The following is a 21,330-nucleotide window of genomic DNA, read 5'->3' as shown; positions in this document are numbered from 1 at the left end:
GTTCCTCACAGTTTTGGGACTAAAGCCAATTTGTTTTAGGCAGGGAACAAAAGAGTTTGGAGTAAGGCCTACCAAATACTAGGGAAAACACTATTCTAGTCAGGAGAGTCCTATGTCATTAGTCTCCAGTTGGATCAGTTTGGACTGAGAAGCTCCCCTATTGAGTCTGTCTCTGATGATGCGTTGCCTGTTCCTGTTTCCTCTCAGCCACGTGTCCCAGAGCAGCTCCCTGGAGGAGGTGCACCGTCTGGATGGGGTGCAGCTGGTGCCCCCTGACCCCCGGCTGGTGGAGATGAGACGGGACCCTGTCCTGGGGTTTGGCTTCGTGGCCGGGAGTGAGAAACCGGTGGTGGTACGCTCTGTTACGCCTGGTATGCATCAACTGCCTACATCTCCCATGACCCCTCCTGGTATATCCCTCCGCCTACGTCTCCCATGATCATCACTGACCGAATTCACCTGAAGAGCTCTAATTTAAAACCATATCAATATACATGACACGCTCACGTCAGAACAGGGCCGTAGCTGTTTCATGGGATCATATCCAGATATGTCCCTACATGAAGTTCAGAAATCTACTGAACATGATATTGGTACAAAGTGTACCATTTTAGTCAATGCAAATGACATTCTAGTGTATGTGTTATGGATACCTTTACATCCTTGGGTTAATTCTGGCTTTCCCATCGACCTTTCAAGTGTCGGTAACATTATCTGTATTTTGGTTAATAAGAGCAGTTCAATCGTTGTCACATGCTTGTAGTATGACATTGATGCCATAGGGCTTTTCACGCTCAGCACTTTGTAAGCAGTGGTCCTTGGCTCCAAGCACATGTCACGTCTCTATCAGCCTAGGGGGTATATCAATAATCACTGTTTGATCAACAATACAATTCAATAACCACAATTGTCATGATTGAGAATTATTAACGAATGTGAGGGTCGTGTTAATTCTAATGAGACTTCTGGCCCTGGTGTGATGTCATCTATCTAGTCCCCGCGATATGTCCCCGTGCATTGAATAGTCCCCGCGATATGCAACTTTTCAGGGAAGTCAGGAACCAATACACGCAGTCAGTTAGCAAAGCAAAGGCTAGCTTTTTCAAGCAGAAATTTGCATCCTGTAGCTTTAACTCCAAAAAGTTTTGGGACACTGTAAAGTCCATGGAGAATAAGAGCACCTTCTCCCAGCTGTCCACGGCACTGAGGCTAGGAAACACTGTCACCACCGATAAATCCACGATAATCAAGAATTTCAATAAGCATTTATTTACGGCTGGCCATGCTTTCCTCCTGGCTACCCCAACGCCGGCCAACAGCTCCGCACCCCCCGCAGCTACTTGCCCGAGCCTCCCCAGCTTCTCCTTCACCCAAATCCAGATAGCAGATGTTCTGAAAGAGCTGCAAAATCTGGACCCGTACAAATCAGCTGGGCTAGACAATCTGGACCCTCTCTTTCTAAAATTATCTGCCGCCATTGTTGCAACCCCTATTACCAGTCTGTTCAACCTCTCTTTCGTATTGTCCAAGATTCCTAAAGATTGGAAAGCTGCCGCTGTCATCCCCCTCTTCAAAGGGGGTGACACTCTAGACGGTTCTTGGAATATGTGGACAACTACAATACCTAGGTGTCTGGTTAGACTGTAAACTCTCCATCCAGTTTCATATTAAACATCTCCAATCCCAAATTAAATCTAGAATCGGCTTCCTATTTGGCAACAGAGCCTTCTTCACTCACGCTGCCAAACATATCCTCGTAAAACTGACTATCCTACCGATCCTCAACTTCGGCGATGTCATTTACAAAATAGCCTCCAACACTCTACTCAGCAAACTGGATGCAGTCTATCACAGTGCCATCCGTTTTGTCACTAAAGCCCCATATACTACCCACCACTGCGACTTGTCTGCTCTCGTTGGCCGGCCCTCGCTACATATTCGTTGCCAGACCCACTGGCTCCAGGTCATCTATAAGTCTTTGCTAGGTAAAGCTCCGCCTTATCTCACCTCACTGGTCACCATAACACCACCCACCCGTAGCACGCGTTCCAACAGGTATATCTCACTGGTCATCCCCAAAGCCAACACCTCATTTGGCCGCCTTTCCTTCCAGTTCTCTGCTGCCAATGACTGGAACGAATTGCAAAAATCGCTGAAGTTGGAGACTTATCTCCCTCACCAACTTTAAACATCAGCTATCTGAGCAACTTACCGACCACTGCACCTGTACACAGCCCATCTGTAAATAGCCCATCCAACTACCTACCTCATCCCCATATTGTTTTTATTTACTTTTTTTGCTCTTTTGCACACCAGTATTTCTACTTGCACATCATCACCTGCACATCTATCACTCCAGTGTTAATTTCTTAAATTGTAATTACTTCGCTGCTATGGCCTATTTATTGTCTTACCTCCTTATGCCATTTGCACACACTCTACATAGACTTTTTCTATTGTGTTATTGACTGTACGTTTGTTTATCCCATGTGTAACTCTGTTGTTGTTGTCTGTGTCACACTGCTTTGCTTTATCTTGGCCAGGTCGCAGTTGCAAATGAGAACTTGTTCTCAACTGGCCTACCTGGTTAAATAAAGATTTGATTTGATTTCTTTTTTATTTCACCTATCTGCCTGACTAAATAAATGCATAAGGCAGCCACTGCCATGGATTGTATCTCGCCTATAGCAGCCCCTGAGCAATTATGAATTCTCGACAGAACAATTACCTCTTGAACTGAATCTCCGCTAGGCTGTATATGAGCTCACTGAAACACAGTGCTGTAGTGGTGGCTTTTCCCTGTCAATTAGTGTGATAATTAAAATGACACGATGCAATTGGACATGCAGTGACACCAATCAAATTACTTTTTTGTTCTCATCTGACAACTTTGGTGAGGTACAGCGAATATTAGTCGGTGAGAAACACCAATCACTGATGGATTACATGATGGTTGTTGGACAATCGATCCTTTAGGTATTCCATGTTGTTTTAATTTTATCCCAATAATCTTCTGAAAGACTTTGACACATGTAACATTGTCAGTCAACTTATGAGTGTTGCTCATCCGGTGCTTAGTGTGACTACAGACTGAGACGACAAAACAGTAAGGCAGAGGGATTCTCTCTCAGCGTCTCTCTATTCCATTCAGATGTTGGGAGAGTTTCTGAAGCCCCCTACGCTCTCTCCCCACGTCTCCTCTCCTCAGCCAGTGTCATCCATCAATCCGTTTATTCAGAACTTCACTATCACGGGAAACAGGCTTTCTTGTTGGAAAATAATTAGCGCTTTCAGAATCGGTGCAGGCATCGGGAACAAAGGCCCATCTTCATCTCTGCCTCTACATTGTGCCTCTACAACACAAGCAGAGAGATTCAATTGCCAGCGCCGGTTGAGAAGCTCGTAATCTCCACAGGAGAGAGTGGGACGCAGAGAGACTGTGTCACACCTGGGAATTGAGTGAACCTGAGTTTTTGAGAAAAATGTCATGAGTTCATTTTTCTTTGGTGTTAGCGGGTAGGGCTGACGTTTGAACCCAGATTTGAACCGAAGACAACGTGAACACGGAGCCTAAACGTCTCAGTGCATCAGCATTGTTTACGACAAATGTATGTACAAATCCCTGACAATCTGTGTGCATGTGTGTGTGTGTGTGTGTGCTTGTGCATTCATGTGTGTGTGTGTGTGTGTGTGTGTGTGTGTGTGTGTGTGTGTGTGTGTGTGTGTGTGTGTGTGTGTGTGTGTGTGTGTGTGTGTGTGTGTGTGTGTGTGTGTGTGTGTGTGTGTGTGTGTGTGTTTGCAGGAGGTCCCTCGGAGGGAAAGCTGATCCCAGGAGATGAGATCATCATGATCAACGACGAGGCAGTCAGCTCAGTGCCCAGGGAACGAGTCATCGACCTCGTCAGGTGACCCTGTCTGTCTGTCTTATTGTCTCTGTTTATCTAGGGTATTCAGCATGGGTAACTATGTCCAGTTGTGCCAACAGCTGTTATCTCCCATGGCACTTCAGGCGCCAGACTTTACAGGCACTTTTTTCCTTTTGAGAAAAGAATTTCATAAACCATTATTTCTGTCTCCTTAACAGAGTAGAGACTTTACAAAGTATTCAGTGATTTGATGGCTGTAATTTCCCGGACACATCCGAACCCTTAGGGGGGGGAACATCTTGTGTCCTGTCCTTCACGTTGTAGTTTTTATTTTGTGATTATGCTCTGTGGAGTGTAAACACGGCTGACAGTTGTTGTATTTCTGAAGGATGACCAGACTTTCTCAAAAGGGCTTCGGTCGTTTTTATGTGTTCAATTCTGAAAAGTGAACATTGCATTTTCGTGACTGCATTACTTGATTGGGCATCTCTCACATATTCAGAGCCAATTGTACTGAACAGATCTCAGCCAAAAGCTTGGGTAATTATACTTTCTAACGTAGCAGACATGACATTTCATTTGAAATTGATAAATGTCAGAGTCTGAAGTGAGGCTGTGTTCTTGCCTGTTTGTTTGTGGAGACGTGAACATTTTTAATAACATCTCACCCCCCCCCCCCCCCCCCCAGATACCAGAATATGGTGTGTGTATGTATGTCCATGCGTGTGTGTGCCTCCAAACATGTGTGCATGCGTGCTGTGCGCGTCTGTGCCTGTGTGCCCGTGTAGTTCATTATATTGGATTGGAAATCATTGATTTCCTGTTTACGTTGCCATTAAATTGAAGTCATTCACTGTGACTATCAGTCAATTAAATGTGCCTTTCTCCCTGCAGAAACTGTAAGGAGTCCATTATGTTGACTGTTGTCCAGCCGTACCCTGTGAGTATCTTTCTTTTTTGAACTGTTGGTTATGTTGTTTATAATAACAGGATGTATGATTGCTGCACACCCGACGCAGAGATTGTTTTCATCCTGACCTCCATACTCAATCTCTCTGTTCTCAGTCGCCCAAATCAGCGTTCATCAGTGCAGCCAAAAAAGCCAGGCTCAAGTCCAATCCGGTCAAAGTGCGCTTCGCAGAAGAGGTCATCATTAACGGTCAGGTTCCGGTAAGTTCTCCTCCTGTCACATGGTTGACCATTGAATTTATCCCTTTGACCTTTAACCACCAACTGAACTGACAAAAGTTATTTGTGTACAGTTGAAGCCGGAAGTTTACATACACTTAGGTTGGAGTCATTAAAACTCGTTTTTCAACCACTCCACAAATTTCTTGTTAACAAACTATAGTTTTGGCAAGTCAGTTAGGACATTTACTTTGTGGATGACACAAGTCATTTTTCCAACAATTGTTTACAGACAGATTATTTCACTTATAATTCACTGTATAACAATTCCAGTGGGTCAGAAGTTTACATACACTAAGTTGACTGTGCCTTTAAACCTTTTAAGCTTGGAAGAGTCCAGAAAATTATGTCATGACTTTAGAAGCTTCTGATAGGCTAATTGACATAATTTGAGTCAATTGGACATGTACCTGGGGATATATTTCAAGGCCTACCTTCGAACTCAGTGCCCCTTTGCTTGACATCATGGGAAAATCAAAAGGAATCAGCCAAGACCTCAGAAAAAAATTGTAGACCTCCACAAGTCTGGTTCATCCTTGGAAGCAATTTCCGAATGCCTGAAGGTACCACGTTCATCTGTACAAACAATAGTACGCAAGTATAAACACCATGGGATCACGCAGCCGTCATACCGCTCAGGAAGGAGACGTGTTCTGTCTCCTAGAGATTAACGTACTTTGGTGCAAAAAGTGCAAATCAATCCCAGAACAACAGCAAGGGACCTTGTGAAGATGCTGGAGGAAACAGGTACACAAGTATCTATATCCAGAGTAAAATTAGTCCTATATTGACGTAAGATGAAAGGCCGCTCGGCAAGGAAGAAGCCACTGCTCAAAAACCACCATTAAAAAAAGCCAGACTACGGTTTGCAACTGCACATGGGGACAAAGATCGTACTTTTTGGAGAAATGTCATCTGGTCTGATGAAACAAAAATAGAACTGTTTGGCCGTAATGACCACCATGACCATCATCATCATCATGTTTGGAGGAAAAAGGGGGAGGCTTGCAAGCCGAAGAACCAACTGCTTTTCTGCAAGAGGGGCTGGTGCACTTCACAAAATAGATGGCATCATGAGGAAGACATCTCAAGACATCAGTCAGGAAGCGAAAGCTTGGTTGCAAATGGGTCTTCCAAATGGACAATGTCCCCAAGCATACTTTCAAAGTTGTGGCAATATGGCTTAAGGACAACAAAATCAAGGTATTGGAGTGGCTATCACAAAGCCCTGACCTCAATCCCATAGAAAATGTGTGGGCAGAACTGGAAAGGCGTACACGAGCAAGGAGGCCAACAAACCTGACTCGGTTTCACCAGCTTATTGTGGGAAGCTTGTGGAAGGCTACCCAAAACATTTGACCCAAGTTAAACAATTTAAGGCAATGCTAGCAATGACTAATTGAGTGTATGTAAACTTCTGACCCACTGGGAATGTGATGAAAGAAATAAAGCTGAAATAAATAATTGTATCTACTATTATTCTGACATTTCACATTCTTAAAATAAAGTGGTGATCTTAACTGACCTAAGACAGAGACTTTTTCCTAGGATTAAATGTCAGGAATTGTGAAACTGAGTTTAAATGTATTTGGCTGAGGTGTATGTAAACTTCCGACTTCAACTGTATATTTGGTTCACATGAATTATATCTTTGTATTTTATTTTTTATAAGTAAGGCTCTCTTCCAATATACACATCAGCATATCAGTTCAAATGAAACAATTTATTGGGGATGCATTGTAAATGGTGTGCTAGTATGGATATTGCTATTCACACCCCTTGACTTTTTCCACATTTTGTTACATTACAGCCTTATTCTAAAATCGATTAAACAAAACGTTTTCTTTATCAATCTACACCCAGTACCTCATACAAAAAATACTGTTTTTTAGAATTTTTTGCACATTTATGAAAACCTAAAAAACAGATTTACCTTATTTACATAAGTATTCAGACCCTTTGCTATGAGACTCGAAATTGAGCCCAGGTGCATCCTGTTTCCATTGATCACCCTTGAGATGTTTCTACAACTTGATTGGAGTCCACCTCTGGTAAATTCAATTGACTGGACATGATTTGGAAAGGCACACACCTGTCTATATAAGGTCCCACAGTTGACAGTGCACAAAAACCAAGCCAGTGCACAAAAACCAAGCCATGAGGTCGAAGGAATTGTCCGCAGAGCTCCGAGACAGGATTGTGTCGAGGAACAGATCTGGGGAAAGGTACCAAAACATTTCTGCATCATTGAAGATCCCCAAGAACACAGTGGCCTCCGTCATTCATGAATGGAAGAAGTTTGGAACTGCCAACGTTCTTCCTAGACCTGGCTGCCCCGGCCAAACTGAGCAATAGGGTTCCTCTGTGGAGAAGGGGGAACCTTCCACAAGGACAACTATCTCTGCAACACTCCACCAATCAGGCCTTTATGGTAGAGTGGCCAGACGGAAGCCACTCCTCAGTAAAAGGCACATGACAGCCTGGTTGGAGTTTGCCAAAAGGCACCTAAAGAGTCTCAGACCATGAGAAACAAGATTCTCTGGTCTGATGAAACCAAGATTGAATTCTTTGGCCTGAATGCCCAGCGTCACATCTGGAGGAAACCTGGCACCATCCCTGCGGTGAAGTATGCTCATGGCAGCATCATGCTTTGGGGATTTTTTTCAGCTGCAGGGACTGGGAGAATAGTCAGGATCGAGGGAAAGGTGAACGGAACAAGGTACAGAGAGATCCTTGGTGAAAACATGCTCCAGAGAGCTGAAAACCTCAGACTGGGGCAAAGGTTCATCTTCCAACAGGACAATGACTCTAAGCACATAACCAAGACAAAGCAAGAGTGGCTTTGGGACAAATCTCTGAATATCCTTGAGTGGCCCAGCCAGAGCCCCGACTTGAGCCCGATCAAACATCTCTGGAGAGAACTGAAAATAGCTGTGCAGCGATGCTCCCCATCCAACCTGACAGAGCTTGAGAGGATCAGCAGATAAGAATTGGATAAACTCCCCAAATACAGGTGTGCCTGTAGCTTGTAGCGTCATACCCAAGAAGAGTTGAGTCTGTAATCGCTGCCAAAGGTGCTTCAACAAAGTACAGAGTAAAGGGTCTCAATACTTATGTAAATGTGATATTTCCGTTAGAAATGTTTATAAATGTGCTAACATTAAAAAAAAAAATTTTTGCTTTGTCATTATGGGGTATTGTGTGTAGCTGGATGAGGGGGGGGGGAACAATTTAATACATTTTAGAATAAGGCTGTAACAAAATGTGGAAAAAGTCAAGGGGTCTGAATACTTTCTGTGTTGATATACACTTGTTTATCTGACTACATCCAGACAGTTCAACAATGCTAGCAAGCAATATAAGGGCATTCCTTTGTAAGTCCTGCTTCCACCTAGAACGCAGTGAAGGACAACTCTGTTCTCTTCATGTAGGCTACTGTATGTCTTCTTGTATGTCATTCTTCTGTGTCTCCTTTCCACCCAGAACACAGTGAAGGACAACTCTCTCCTCTTCATGCAGAACGTTCTGAAGGTGTACCTGGAGAACGGGCAGACCAAGTCGTTCCGGTTCGACTGCAGCACATCCATCAAGGTGTGTGTGGCACTTTGTGGAGGGGGTTGGAGTGGCACTGTTTCTATAATTACTGTGGTGAAATGCGAGGAAATGAATGGAATATGGCGTGGGGACTCAACCTTGACTTGAAATGCAAATTGCATTCTAACCATCTTAGCTACACAGTGGCAGAAAACAAGAAAACAAATAAAAAATGTATAATTTGGTATTAGGACATTGAAATTGACCTTTGGTTATGGTGTGATAGGATGTTATCATGACCTTACAAGAGAAGCTGTCCATCAAGTGCATTGAGCACTTCTCCCTGATGCTGGAACAGCGGACGGAGGGATCGGGCAGCAGGCTGCTACTGTTGCATGAACAGGAGATGCTAACTCAGGTAAGAATTACTGTAGGTATGCTAACGCTAAGTCATTGGTTTGACCTTTACTTATCCAGGAAGTCCCATTGAGGTCAAGCGACCTCTTATGTAAGGTATACCTGGCCAAGAGGGCAATTCATGACAGAGCTCAATCAATGACTCAATCAACCAATCAATTTATAAAGCCCTTTTTACTAGTGCTTTGCAGTCTACACTTATGTATTTCATCTAACACGAAGCAAATGGAGCTTCTGCTTTCTGCCATAAGTCCTGATAGTTTGAAAAAGAGCGGAAGAAAGAGAATAATATAAGTAACTGAACTAGACACCCCTAGCCCATTTCAGGAAGATAGGTCTCAGTATGGAGCTCTATAGCTACAGGTCCAGGTTATCAACGTCCCAGAGAGAATAGAGAGAATGAAAGTCATTCATCTGTTGCTAGCCCAGAGTCACCCTCAGTGATCCCATTCTGCTTCCTAAACACACTCCCACCTCGGCCTCTTCACTTAGTATCCTATAGATAAGAGGCAATTCTATTCCAGCACTACCGCACAATCACACTCCAAGCTTCTAGCTGAGACAGACAAAGTACACATCCCAAATGGCACCCTATTCCCATTATAGGTCACTACTTTTGACCAGGACCCATAGAGCGTCCCATAGAGTGCTGGTCAAAAGTAGTGCACTCGGGAATAGGGTGCCATTTGGGACATGCGCAAACACTTCCTGCTCAGTATTCATAGAGCGACTCAAGAACACAGCGTGATTTATCAAGTCCGGCACAGCAGGGCGCCTCTGCTTTCAATGTTTTAATGAAAGTGTACTGCGATCATAGTGAGGATACTTTTAATATGCATCACCATCATCCTGCATAGACAGCCCTTTGGTGGTAAGCAATAACGGGAATAACCGACGAATAACATATTATTATTCTATTCAAGGATGAAAAGAGTTATGTAATAGGTTTTGTTATGATTCTTGTAAGGGGTTGAAATCTGTAAGCTCAATGCTCAAGACGTTACACTCTTAGAAAAAAAAAGGCGCTATCTACGTAGAACCAAAAAGGGTTCTCCTATGTGGCCAGCCAAAGCACCCTTTTGGAACCCTTTTTTTTCTAAGAGTGTACCTTTGTATAGGGAACGAGGGCAAACTACTGACCAGTGTATTACTTACAATATATCTCCCTCTGCGTGTCTTAATGAATTCCTGTTCCTTGACAGAGGTCAAGAACCTGTCCAATGGATGTAAATTTGCCTGACTTGTATTTGCAACAATGACTCACCCTGTCCTTAGCACTGACCTTACCATCCCATTATGTCCTCGGGAATGAATTTACCTGACCATTTTATGAAGTTTGACGTAGCACCTTGAGGGATCTTGCATTTGATGTTTTCCGTTTTGATGTGTCTTTATCTCTTTCACATCAGTATACATTTACAGTGCAGTAAAACGTTTTAATATTTTCTCTATAACACACACTCAATTCCTCCCCCTCATTTCTCACATCCTCTCGTCCCCTTTTTCGTTTCAGGTGACACAGAGGCCGGGGTCTGATAAGATGAAATGTTTCTTCAGAATCAGCTTCGTCCCCAAGGACCCGGTGGATCTGCTCAGACGGGATGCCGTGGCATTTGAATACCTCTACGTTCAGGTGAGAGCACCACAGGAGACCTGGCCCAATCATAGTGGAGCATAACACAAGACCGCACTCCTGTATTCTCAGGTGAACTTGTCTAACAAGCATTGAGACTTTAGCTTGTCAATAATGGCCTTTTGATCAATTACTGTACATGCATATCAAGTTCAAGGTTCCCATCCAAAATTGGTTAGTTGTCCAAGGTTTTAGGCTCATTCAGAACTTCATAATATTTTCTGTTCTCTTGGGATTGACTATTCAAAGCAAAATCGCTTCTATGTTACTGACAACAATGCCCGGTTTCTAGCTTGTCCTTCATCAACTTGTAAATAGAACAAAATGCATCTATTTTGAATGGATTTGAATCCACTGGTTCTAACTGCCCCTCCTGGTCTTCCGTAGAGCTGTAACGATGTGGTTCTGGAGCGCTTCGGCTCGGAGCTGAAGTACGACGCCGCGCTCCGATTGGCCGCTCTGCAGATGTACGTCCTCACTATGACGACCAGGCAGACGCAGAAGGTCTCACTCAAATACATCCAGTAAGTTCAGCTCCTTACTGTTATTTTTTTAATTTGACCTATTTTATTCAACTAGGCAAGTCAGTTAAGAACAAATTTTTATTTTCAATGACGGCCTAGGAACAGTGGGTTAACTGCATTGTTCAGGGGCAGAACGACAGATTGTTACCTTGTCAGCTCGGGGGATTCGATCTTGCAACCTTTCAGTTACTAGTCCAACGCTCTAACCATGGGCGACGGAGCTGCTCAAAAGGAGTCTTTGTACAGGTGCATAATAATCATTGATAAAAAGGTGAACACTAATTTGCATTATTTCCACGACCTTGAATATCAAATGCCTTCTTAATTTCCAGGAAGGAGTGGGGTCTGGCCCTTTTCATCCCACCAGCGGTGATGACCAGCATGAAGGAGAAGAACATCAAGAAAGCACTGACGCACATCCTCAAAACCAATCAGAACCTAGTGCCTCCGGGAAAAAAGGTACAGTACGGATTCCATCGTCGCCTCTCTCTCTCTCTCTCTCTCTCTCTCTTTCTCTCTCTCTCTCTTTCTCTCTTCTCTCTCTTCTCTCTCTCTCTCTCTCGCTCTCTCTCTCTCTCTCTTCTCTCTCTCTCTCTCTCGCTCTCTCTCTCTCTCTTCTCTCTCTCTCTCTCTCTCTCTCTCGCTCTCTTTCGCTCTTTCTCTCTCTCTCTCTCTCTCTCTCTCTCTCTCTCTCTCTCTCTCTCGTATGCTTAGCAGAGCTGCCCTCTAGAGGAGTGTAGCTGTCTGTTTGCTTTCTTTTTTTTTTCTTAATCGTCAATGATGATGTCAGTTGTGTATTTGAGACAGAGATACAGTCAAACTTATAAACAGTTAGTGTATTTTTCATAACCCCAAGATATTTTCCTCTGGTTTTTTTCCCCCTGCAGTTGACTGCGTTGCAGGCAAAGGTGCACTACTTGAAGTATCTCAGTGAGCTGAGGTTGTATGGAGGGAGAGTGTTCAAATCCATACTTTTGGTAAGACCACTAGTTGTAGCTGTCCCTATTTCAGTCATTTGTCAAATAGAGAAACAATATTGTTCCAAATCCATATCCTGCCTTCTCTATTTTACACACTCTCTCTCTCACACGCACATACACACCCCTCTTCAACCCCAACACACACACACACCCAACACACACCCTCACAGCAAGGGGAGAAGCAGACAGAGGTGACCTTGCTAGTGGGGCCCAGGTACGGCATCAGTCACGTGATCAACACCAAGACCAACCTGATGGCCCTGCTGGCAGACTTCAGCCACGTGAACCGCATCGAGATCCTCACAGAGGATGATATCAACGTCCGCGTGGAGCTACACGTCATGGATGTCAGGGTAAGGAGTGGGGCCTGAGGTGTCGAGTTGACACAGTTTAGTGAGTGGCTTGAGGCTTGGACCAGTAATCGAAAGGTCGCTCGTTCAAATCCTGAGCCGGCAAGGTGGGAAAATCTGCCATTCTACCCTTGAGCAAGGCAGTTAACCCCCAACAACAACTGGGCGCCGATGACGTCGATTAAGGGGGTTGGGTTAAATACGGAAGAAACATTTTGGTTGAATGCATTTAGTTGCGCAACTGACTAGGTATCCCCTTTCCCTAAAAATGTACAGATACCCATAAGGCATCGTGCCCTGGTCAATATTAGCTGGCTAATAAGTAGAAAAAAACAGTTTGTACATAAATGCTATTCTTGCAAGACCACATCCTTGTGTTCTGTAATGTTTGTATTTCTTCATGTTTGATCTGAAGCCCATCACATTGATAATGGAGTCCAGTGATGCCATGAACCTGGCGTGTCTGACAGCAGGGTACTATCGACTCCTAGTGGACTCTAGGAGATCTATCTTCAACATGGCCCACTGCAACAGCATTGCTGAAGAAATGGGTTGGTCAACCTAGTACTATGCGGTGTGTGTGTGCGTGTGTGCGCTTCTGTATAAATGTCTATTATTATCAGAATTTTGCCAAATTGTTGAAGTGAGTTCTTCTATTAAACAACAGATCAGGACAATCTTCTGGAGTGGCCGTACAGCACTTCGTTAGGCAACTGTGAGGACCCCAATGCTGCCGGCCAGGATGAGCATTACAGCAGTGACATGGACTTCTCTAACAATGGAGGGAGAGAGAACAACATCTCTCCCCACGTTCCCGAACCCCAAAACCATACCCTAACCCTGCAGCAGAACGAGAGGCCATCGGAGGGGCGGAGGAGTCCCCAGCCCCCACCTCTCCCCCCCGCCAGAAACAAACCCAAAGACTCCCCCCGGAGCGCCAAGGTCTCCTTCATCTTCGGAGACCCCCCTTTGAACACTGTGAACCCCCAGAACTTAGGCTACGAGTGCCTGATGGATGAGAGTCCCGAGGTGCCCGAGAACAGGCCCATAGCCTACTTGCACAACAACGTCAACAACACGGGGGACTTCAGGACCCAGGTGACCGTGCCCTATCAGTTCGCCGACGGCAGTCCGCATGTGGTCTACAGCAACATCGGCGAGGAGCTGGTGGAGGAACCGCTGCTCAGGGACCTTTGTTATGCAGACACCACGGACGACGCCGAGGATGAGGACGACGCCAGCTGTGAGGAAGACTCTACTGGGGGGGGAGGGGGGGAGGATGGCGGCAGAGGTGGAGAGGGCGGCTCGACGGTGGCAAGCAAAGCCACGTTCCTCACCCTCTCAGGCTCCAGCGATGACATCATCGACCTGACCTCACTTCCTCCACCCGAGGGGGGCGATGACGAAGATGATGATACTGACGGCGTCCTCCATTCCCTAAATCTCGCCATTGCAGCCCCGCCCCCGGGGTTCAGAGACAGTTCTGATGAGGAAAGCCCCGAGGGTCGCCCTTTGGCCACTGCTGACAACGATGACATGCCCGTGTCGCTGATCGACGCTGTCCCCACGGGGTCGCGTGTCGAGGGGAGCGGCGGGGAAAGGAGGCTGGAGGATGCCATGGTGACAACCCTGCAGGCACTGGAAGCCCTGACAGTGTCCGAGGAGAGGCCACGCCCACCACGCCCACAGCGACCACAGCCCAACAGTAACCCAGGTCTTTAGTTCTACCGTCATTGTGCCAACATCACTTATAGTTTACAGCTGTTGTACATACAGTGTCATGGCCTTGCTCTAGTTTTGGTTTTTCATTGCTCACTGTTGTGCTTGTGGTCAGACCTGACCCAAATTAGGATGTCTTCAAACTATATGTTGAACTTTGTTTAAAGTGATATAATAGAATTATATTACTTTTATGTAGTTAAGGTTGAAAGAAGCTCAAATTATAATATTTTTTCTCTCTGGCTCACATAGGTGTGCACATGTCTCGGGCTTTCAGTCCTGAGTCTTCCTCTGACTCAGGCAACGAGACCAACTCCTCAGAGATGACCGAGACCATGGAGCAGGCCGCCGCCCACAAACTCATCCACGAGAACCACAGGCGCCTCCTTATCGCCACCTCCGAGGGCTACCAGCCTCTGACGGAGGAAAAGACAGACTTCCCTGTCTCACCCAGAGTGGCCACCCAAAAGAAAGCCCACAGCCCCTCCCACCATCGAGACAGCGGGCCGCCGTCGTCCACCGCACTCCCTAAACAGACCCTCCATCCAGATGGCATAGAGCTGGATCCAGAAACCACTGATTCTCTGACTAACCTCTCCTCCGGCTTCAGCAAGCGACCCAACTCTGTGGTTGTTGGAGGGAAACGGCTAAAAAAGTTGGCCGACACCAACGGGAAGTTCAACACGTTCAGTACCAGAGACGGCCACAGGGGGAGCCAGCTGGATGTGGAGCGTACCTCGTTCTGTGAGAGGTTGCAGAGAAGGCCGCCTCTTCCTCTACCAGAGAATTCCATCTCCATCATGGCAGAGAACCTGCCGGTGAACAGCCTGCCGAGGAGTCACCGCAGGCTGCCGTGCCCCCCTCCCCCACACCCTGAACGGACAGAGCCTGTGGAGGAACTTGGGGAGGCTGCAGGGGGGGACACTGGGGCGATGGGCGGCCAGGAGGAAGAGTACCTGGGGGGAGCGGCAGGTCCCTTCCCCTCCTCCCCTACCAAGAAGCCCCGGGACCCCCCCGGTGGACAGGGAGATGCCCCAGGGGAGCAGCTGCAGCAAGTCAGGCAAGGAGTTGCCCGGCTGTGTGAGTACCACCTAGCCAAACGGATCTCGTCCCTCCAGAGCGAGGCCCACAACTCCCTGCAGGGCTCCCAGTGCTCATCACTGGACGCGGGCTGCAGCACGGGGAGCAGCGCCTGTGGCACCCCAACGGATTCGCCCCTCTGTGCCCCTGACGGCAACCACCATCCACTCTCTGAATCTTCCACATCCCTCAGGGTTTTCACCTATGAGGACAAGGCTCCCCATGGCACCCCGGGCCAGATCCCTGGGGGCAGAGACCTCCACCCCCAAGCAGACCCCACACTCCTGCGGAAGATGCTGCCCAACATACACCCTCCTGGGTCAGACACCAGCAGAGAGGGTTCCATCCGGTCGGCCAAGATGAAAGAAACCACAGGTAGTACAGCTAGAAGGAGTAACCTTCAAAATGATCTGCATGCCAAGACAGCCTGTGTAAGGGGTGCTAACTCCAAGGAGGGGAATGAGTCCTATAGGCAGCTCATTAACTACCTGACAGTGAGCCAGATGCATCAGGGAGGCAGGTTGCACAGTGCAGGCCTGGGAGGGGGAGTCAGAAAGGACACTAGGAGATATATTACCAGTAATCCCCAACTGATAGAGATGGTTAGGAGTAAAGGGAACACCATTCACCGCTATCCCTGCATGCCCTCCTCGTCCTTCCTCAGCCCGAGTCTAGTGAACCCCAATGCAGCCACCTCACGGGGTGACAAAGGCTCCCGACCATATCACTCCGCCACGCTGCCCACTAAGTTGAAGAGCAATCCTGACTTGCATGCTCAGAGACCTGCTGACAGTCTTGAAGTAAGGCCCAGTGGCACAGAGAGGAGGAGCTCCTTTTCAGGCCTTGAGAGTGAGTTAGAGAGGGGCGCCATCGACCCTGAGGTCGAGCGGTTCCTGTCTCTGAGGGACAGCATCCATGGAGGGGGTGGGGGCAGGCCCCCCTCCAGAGCGCGGAGTGTGATGTCCCAAAGCGGTGCCAGCATCTGTGGCCCAGAGGACTGGCTCAGATCTGACTGCAGGACAAAGCATGCCGTCCGACAGGCTCTTAACGATTCTCTCTGTTTCTCTACTGCCCCTAGTGTAGCTCGCACAGAGCAGCTGGGGACGTCACTGGGAGCGGAAGCAGGAGATCACCCATCAGCTTTCACTAAGCAGGCCCGAGCCTGTGCCACGGCTCCTCCTCCTCCTCCACCACCTCCTCCACCTCCCCTACCAGCCAACATGAGAACCCACAACTCCACTGTGCCAAAGCAGGAGTCCACCGTCACATACAGACAAAACCACATCCAGTCAGTCACAGCCAGCCTCCACCACCAGTGCGAGCCCAATATGAACAGCCTCCAGCGGGGCAGGGACCCCAGTGTGAACAGCCTCCACCTGGGCAGGGAGCCCAGCACCAACAGCCTCCACCTGGGCAGGGAGCCCAGCACCAACAGCCTCCACCTGGGCAGGGAGCCCAGCACCAACAGCCTCCACCTGGGCAGGGAGCCCAGCACCAACAGCCTCCACCTGGGCAGGGAGCCCAGCACCAACAGCCTGCAGCGGGGCAGGGAGCTCAGGCGGAGCACCAGTAATGTAACTGCGGGCTGCGGGAGTGTGGAGGTGCTCTTCGACAAAGGCAGAACTAAGTGCCAGCAGCAACAAAGACCAGTTGACCCCAAACTACAGAGGAGACCGACGAGGAAGAGGCTGTCGAAGAGCTACTCGCAGGGCTCGGTAGCGTCCACCTGCTGGTCGGCTGGGGGCAGAGACAGCCGGAGGGCCTCAGTGATGTTCCCCCTGCAGAAGGACACCAAGCACATGAAGGGCTCGCAGAAGCTGGACTCGGGCAGCCCTTGGAGGTGCCATGGTCCCTTCAGCTACTGCTTCTTCAAGAGGAAGAGCCAGGCGGATGAGGATGAGGTAGAGGGAGACGAGAGGGACGAGAGGGGCGAGAGGTCCAGGCGCAGCCGTGGCGGGGAAATGGAAGAAGCAGCGTCTACCTACGGCCCGGCCATGGACGCAGCAGGCGACCAGCTCTACAGCGAGGTCCTGACCAACATGAGCTTCAGCGACCGGCTGTCGCGCATCAACACGCTCAAAGACCGCATGTATGTCTTCCCCGTTGGCTTCTCGGATGTACACCGCGACGCCAGCGAGCTCATCGCTCTAGTGCGCTCAAGCGTAGGCAGGGGGGACCGCAGCGGGCAGGTGCCACAGATCACAGCAGACCTGTCCCAATACAAACAGCTGCTGTCCATCGAGTCTAAAGAGCTGGGGCGGGCATGTCGCAGGATGGCCCAGGCCCACGGCAGCCCAGAGGAGATGCTGCTGGCCATCACCTGCAGTTTCCAGGTGCTGTGCTGCCTGTCTGAGGCCTGCATGTGCCTGGTGAGGGGCCTGGGGGCATCAGCCGCCCAACAGCAGAGGGAGGTGGTGGGCAAGGTGGACGAGCTGGTCATGAACTACATCTGCCTGTTGCGCGCAGCCGAGGTGGCGTCCATCGGAGCGCCCAGCGACCACAGCGTCAATGCCCTGGTCCGCCACTCCAGCACCATGTCAGCCATCGCCAACGCACTCACCCGCTCCCTCAAAACGCTGCTTAGCAAGTAGTAGGACGGCCAGCCGGCGGCACCATCTTTTAGTGTTATGTACATTATACAAAGCCATACAAGTCCAGAACTTTGTAATAAGAACTGATGTTATTATAGACACCCTTCTTCCTGTGTACATTTTTTTTCCATGTATATAATGTACATACAGTACATATGATACACTATATGAATATATAAATTACTAAAGATATTTTGAGTGGTCATTGGGAAGACATGTACTCTTTAATGTGATATTGACGATGCAGTTATAGGTTGCAATGTGGAGAGGATTGATGTACCGTAGCACTGAAATTGCACTGCATTTAACACTCCTTAGTGTAATTTCTAAATTATTTTGACATGTTTTTTTTTAAATACAGAGGGCAAAAACATATAATGAAAAGACATAAAATATGTAAGCAACTATCTTATTAAAGCGCTTTTAAGTCAGTGTGTAATGTTTAATAATTTTTAAAAAGTTATTTCATTGTATTTGTTTTAATATGATCCTCTCTGGACTCAATGGTGTCCTTCAACAGCTATAGTTGAAGTCGGAAGTTTACATACACTTAGGTTGGAGTCATTAAAACTTGTTTTTCAACCACTCCACAATATTTCTTGTTCTCGAACTATAGTTTTGGCAAGTCGGTTAGGACATCCACTTTGTGCATGACACAAGTCATTTTTCCAACAATTGTTTACAGACAGATTATTTCACTTATAATTCACTATATCACAATTCCAGTGGGTCAGACACTAAATTGACTGTGCCTTTAAACAGCTTGGAAAATTCCAGAAAATGACATTATAGCTTTAGAAGCTTCTGATAGCCTAATTGACTTTTATTGTGTTGTTTTACCAGGTAAATTGACTGAGAACACGTTCTCATTTACAGCAACGACCTGGGGAATAGTTACATGGGAGAGGAGGGGATGAATGAGCCAATTGTAAACTGGGGATTATTAGGTGACCGTGATGGCCAGATTGGGAATTTAGCCAGGACACCAGGGTTAACAGCCCTACTCTTACAATAAGTGCCATGGGATCTTTAATGACCTCAGAGAGTCAGGACACCCGTTTAACATCCCATCCAAAAAACAGCACCCTACACAGGGCAGTGTCCCCAATCACTGCCCTGGGGGATTGGGATATTTTTTAGACCAGAGGAAAGAGTGCCTCCTACTGGCCCTCCAACACCACCTGGTCTCCCATCGAGGGACTGACTAGGCCCAACCCTGCTTAGCTTCAGAAGCAAGCCAGCAGTGGTATGCAGGGTGGTATGCTGCTGGCTCCAATTTGAGTCAATTGGAGGTGTACCTGTGGATGTATTTCAAGGCCTACCTTCAAACTCAGTGCCTCTTTGCTTGACATCATGGGAAAAATCAAACTAAATCAGCCAAGACCTCAGAAAAAAAGTCTGGTCATTCTTGGGAGCAATTTCCAAAAGGTACCATGTTCATCTGTCCAAACAATAGTCTGCAAGTATAAACACCATGGGACAACGCAGCCATCATACCACTCAGGAAGGAGACGTGTTCTGTCTCCTAGAAATGAACAGACTTTGGTGCAAAAAGTGCAAATAAATCCCAAAACAACAGCAAGGGACCTTGTGAAGATGCTGGAGGAAACACGTACAAAAGTATCTAACATCCACAGTAAAACGAGTCCTACATCAACATAACCTGAAAGGCCGCTCAGCAAGGAAGAAGCCACTGCTCCAAAACCTCCATAAAAAAGCCAGCCTACGGTTTGCAACTGCACATGGGGACAAAGATTGTACTTTTTGGAGAAATGTCCTCTGTTCTGATGAAACAAAAATAGAACTGTTTGGCCATAATGACCATCGTTATGTTTGTAGGAAAAAGGGGGAGGCTTGCAAGCCGAAGAACCCCATCCCAACTGCTTTTCTGCAGGAGGGACTGGTGCACATCACAAAATAGATGACATTATGAGGCAGGAAAATTATGTGTATATATTGAAGCAACATCTCAAGACATCAGTCAGGAAGTTAAAGCTTGGTCGCAAATGGGTCTCCCAAATGGACAATGACCCCAAGCATACTTCCAAAGTTGTGGCAAAATGGCTTAAGGACAACAAAGTCAAGGTATTGGAGTGGCCACTACATAGTCCTGACCTCAATCCTATAAAAAAAATGGTGGGCTGAACTGAAAAAGTGTGTGCGAGCAAGGAGGCCTATAAATCTGATTAAGTTCCACCAGCTCTGTCAGGAGGAATGGGACAAAATTCACCCAACTTATTGTGGGAAACTTGTGGAAGGCTACCCGAAACGTTTGCTACCAAATACTAATGGAGTGTATGTAAACTTTTGACCCACTGAGAATGTGATGAAAGGAATAAAAGCTGAAATAAATCATTCTCTCTACTATTATTCTGACATTTCACATTCTTAAAATAAAGTGGTGATCCTAACTGGGTATTTTTACTAGGATTAAATGTCAGGAATTGTGGAAAAACTGAGTTTAAATGTACTTGGCTAAGGTGTATGTAAACTTCTGACTTCAGGTGTATGTATCAGATTACATTTTATTTCTCCGACCATAAACGTAAAAATCCACTCAATATTTTTTCAGCTTCTCTGACCCATTAAAACGTTTTACATATCTGTGGGTCATGGTGTGTCTTCACTTGCTATTTAATTTGCTCCACTAATATCTTGTAGACGAACTCCATTCAGTCAAAAAAAGATTAACTTGTGTCTCATTTTTCTACACCCTAGGCCTAGTAGCTTTCTCTATCTACAAAAAATAAATGCTAATGCCATTTTGAACACGAAAATGTTTCATTCCAAACTACGTCTTATTCATTTGGACATAAAATAATCTATTCATTTCAAGTGAACAGGAATGCCCTTCTTTCCTAGCGTGATGCTTCTCGTGTGAGCATAGTAAGAGGGAGTGTATCACCAAGGGTTTGACAAAGGTTTCTGTGTGTGGATAAAATAAGCACTTGAGGTATCAATCTCTCTCAGAGTTAAATCAAGTTAAAACACACAGATCCAAAGGCCTTAAAGGGTAAAGGGGGGGACCCCCTGTAAGAAACCATTCCTTTCTGAATCTCTGGCCAATGTGCTTTTCAAACCAACAGTACATGTAACTATTATGCCTTGATCACACCAATAGTGTCATTGCTCAAAATAGTATGCAGCATCATCTGGATATGCGTGCAACGAAAGTTCAACATTCAACTTCTGCTACCACGTCTGTCAAGCTGTCTACGGATACAGTTTGGCACATACGTTCAATAAATCCAACGTATGCCCCACACAGAACACACTGCAAATGCCTCTGCAACGCAATGCTGCAAGGCAAACGCAGCATTACATTGGAAACGAATGTACTTCTGATGTACCAAAATGCAATGACGCTGTCCGTGTGATTGAGGCGTTAGTCAGTCATAGTAGGCCTGATGTATGTGTGGCAGGACAAGCAAATACATAGTTGTTTTTT

At 46.7% G+C, this 21,330-nt stretch overlaps 1 protein-coding gene across 1 annotated transcript in view; it reads left to right on the top strand.

The window, feature by feature from the left end:
• The window catches only part of LOC110528806 (FERM and PDZ domain-containing protein 4-like), a 57,333-nt gene extending 36,840 nt beyond the window's left edge, over positions 1–20,493 (top strand). Inside the window, exons 3-16 of the mRNA XM_090240327.1 lie at positions 208–371; positions 3,803–3,905; positions 4,761–4,806; positions 4,932–5,036; positions 8,538–8,645; positions 8,875–9,006; positions 10,519–10,638; positions 11,026–11,162; positions 11,495–11,621; positions 12,050–12,139; positions 12,313–12,495; positions 12,908–13,043; positions 13,160–14,206; positions 14,464–20,493. Of these exons, the coding sequence (XP_090096453.1) occupies positions 208–371; positions 3,803–3,905; positions 4,761–4,806; positions 4,932–5,036; positions 8,538–8,645; positions 8,875–9,006; positions 10,519–10,638; positions 11,026–11,162; positions 11,495–11,621; positions 12,050–12,139; positions 12,313–12,495; positions 12,908–13,043; positions 13,160–14,206; positions 14,464–17,882 (5,917 nt within the window). The 3' untranslated portion in view covers positions 17,883–20,493. The remainder of the gene's footprint in view (positions 1–207; positions 372–3,802; positions 3,906–4,760; positions 4,807–4,931; positions 5,037–8,537; positions 8,646–8,874; positions 9,007–10,518; positions 10,639–11,025; positions 11,163–11,494; positions 11,622–12,049; positions 12,140–12,312; positions 12,496–12,907; positions 13,044–13,159; positions 14,207–14,463) is intronic.
• The last annotated feature ends 837 nt before the right edge of the window (positions 20,494–21,330 follow it).

This window comes from Oncorhynchus mykiss, chromosome 7 (assembly GCF_057628025.1).
Source record: "Oncorhynchus mykiss isolate SJ-2025 chromosome 7, ASM5762802v1, whole genome shotgun sequence".
In the NCBI taxonomy this organism is placed as follows: Eukaryota; Metazoa; Chordata; class Actinopteri; order Salmoniformes; family Salmonidae; genus Oncorhynchus; species Oncorhynchus mykiss.
This window is presented reverse-complemented; position numbering and strand designations above follow the sequence as displayed.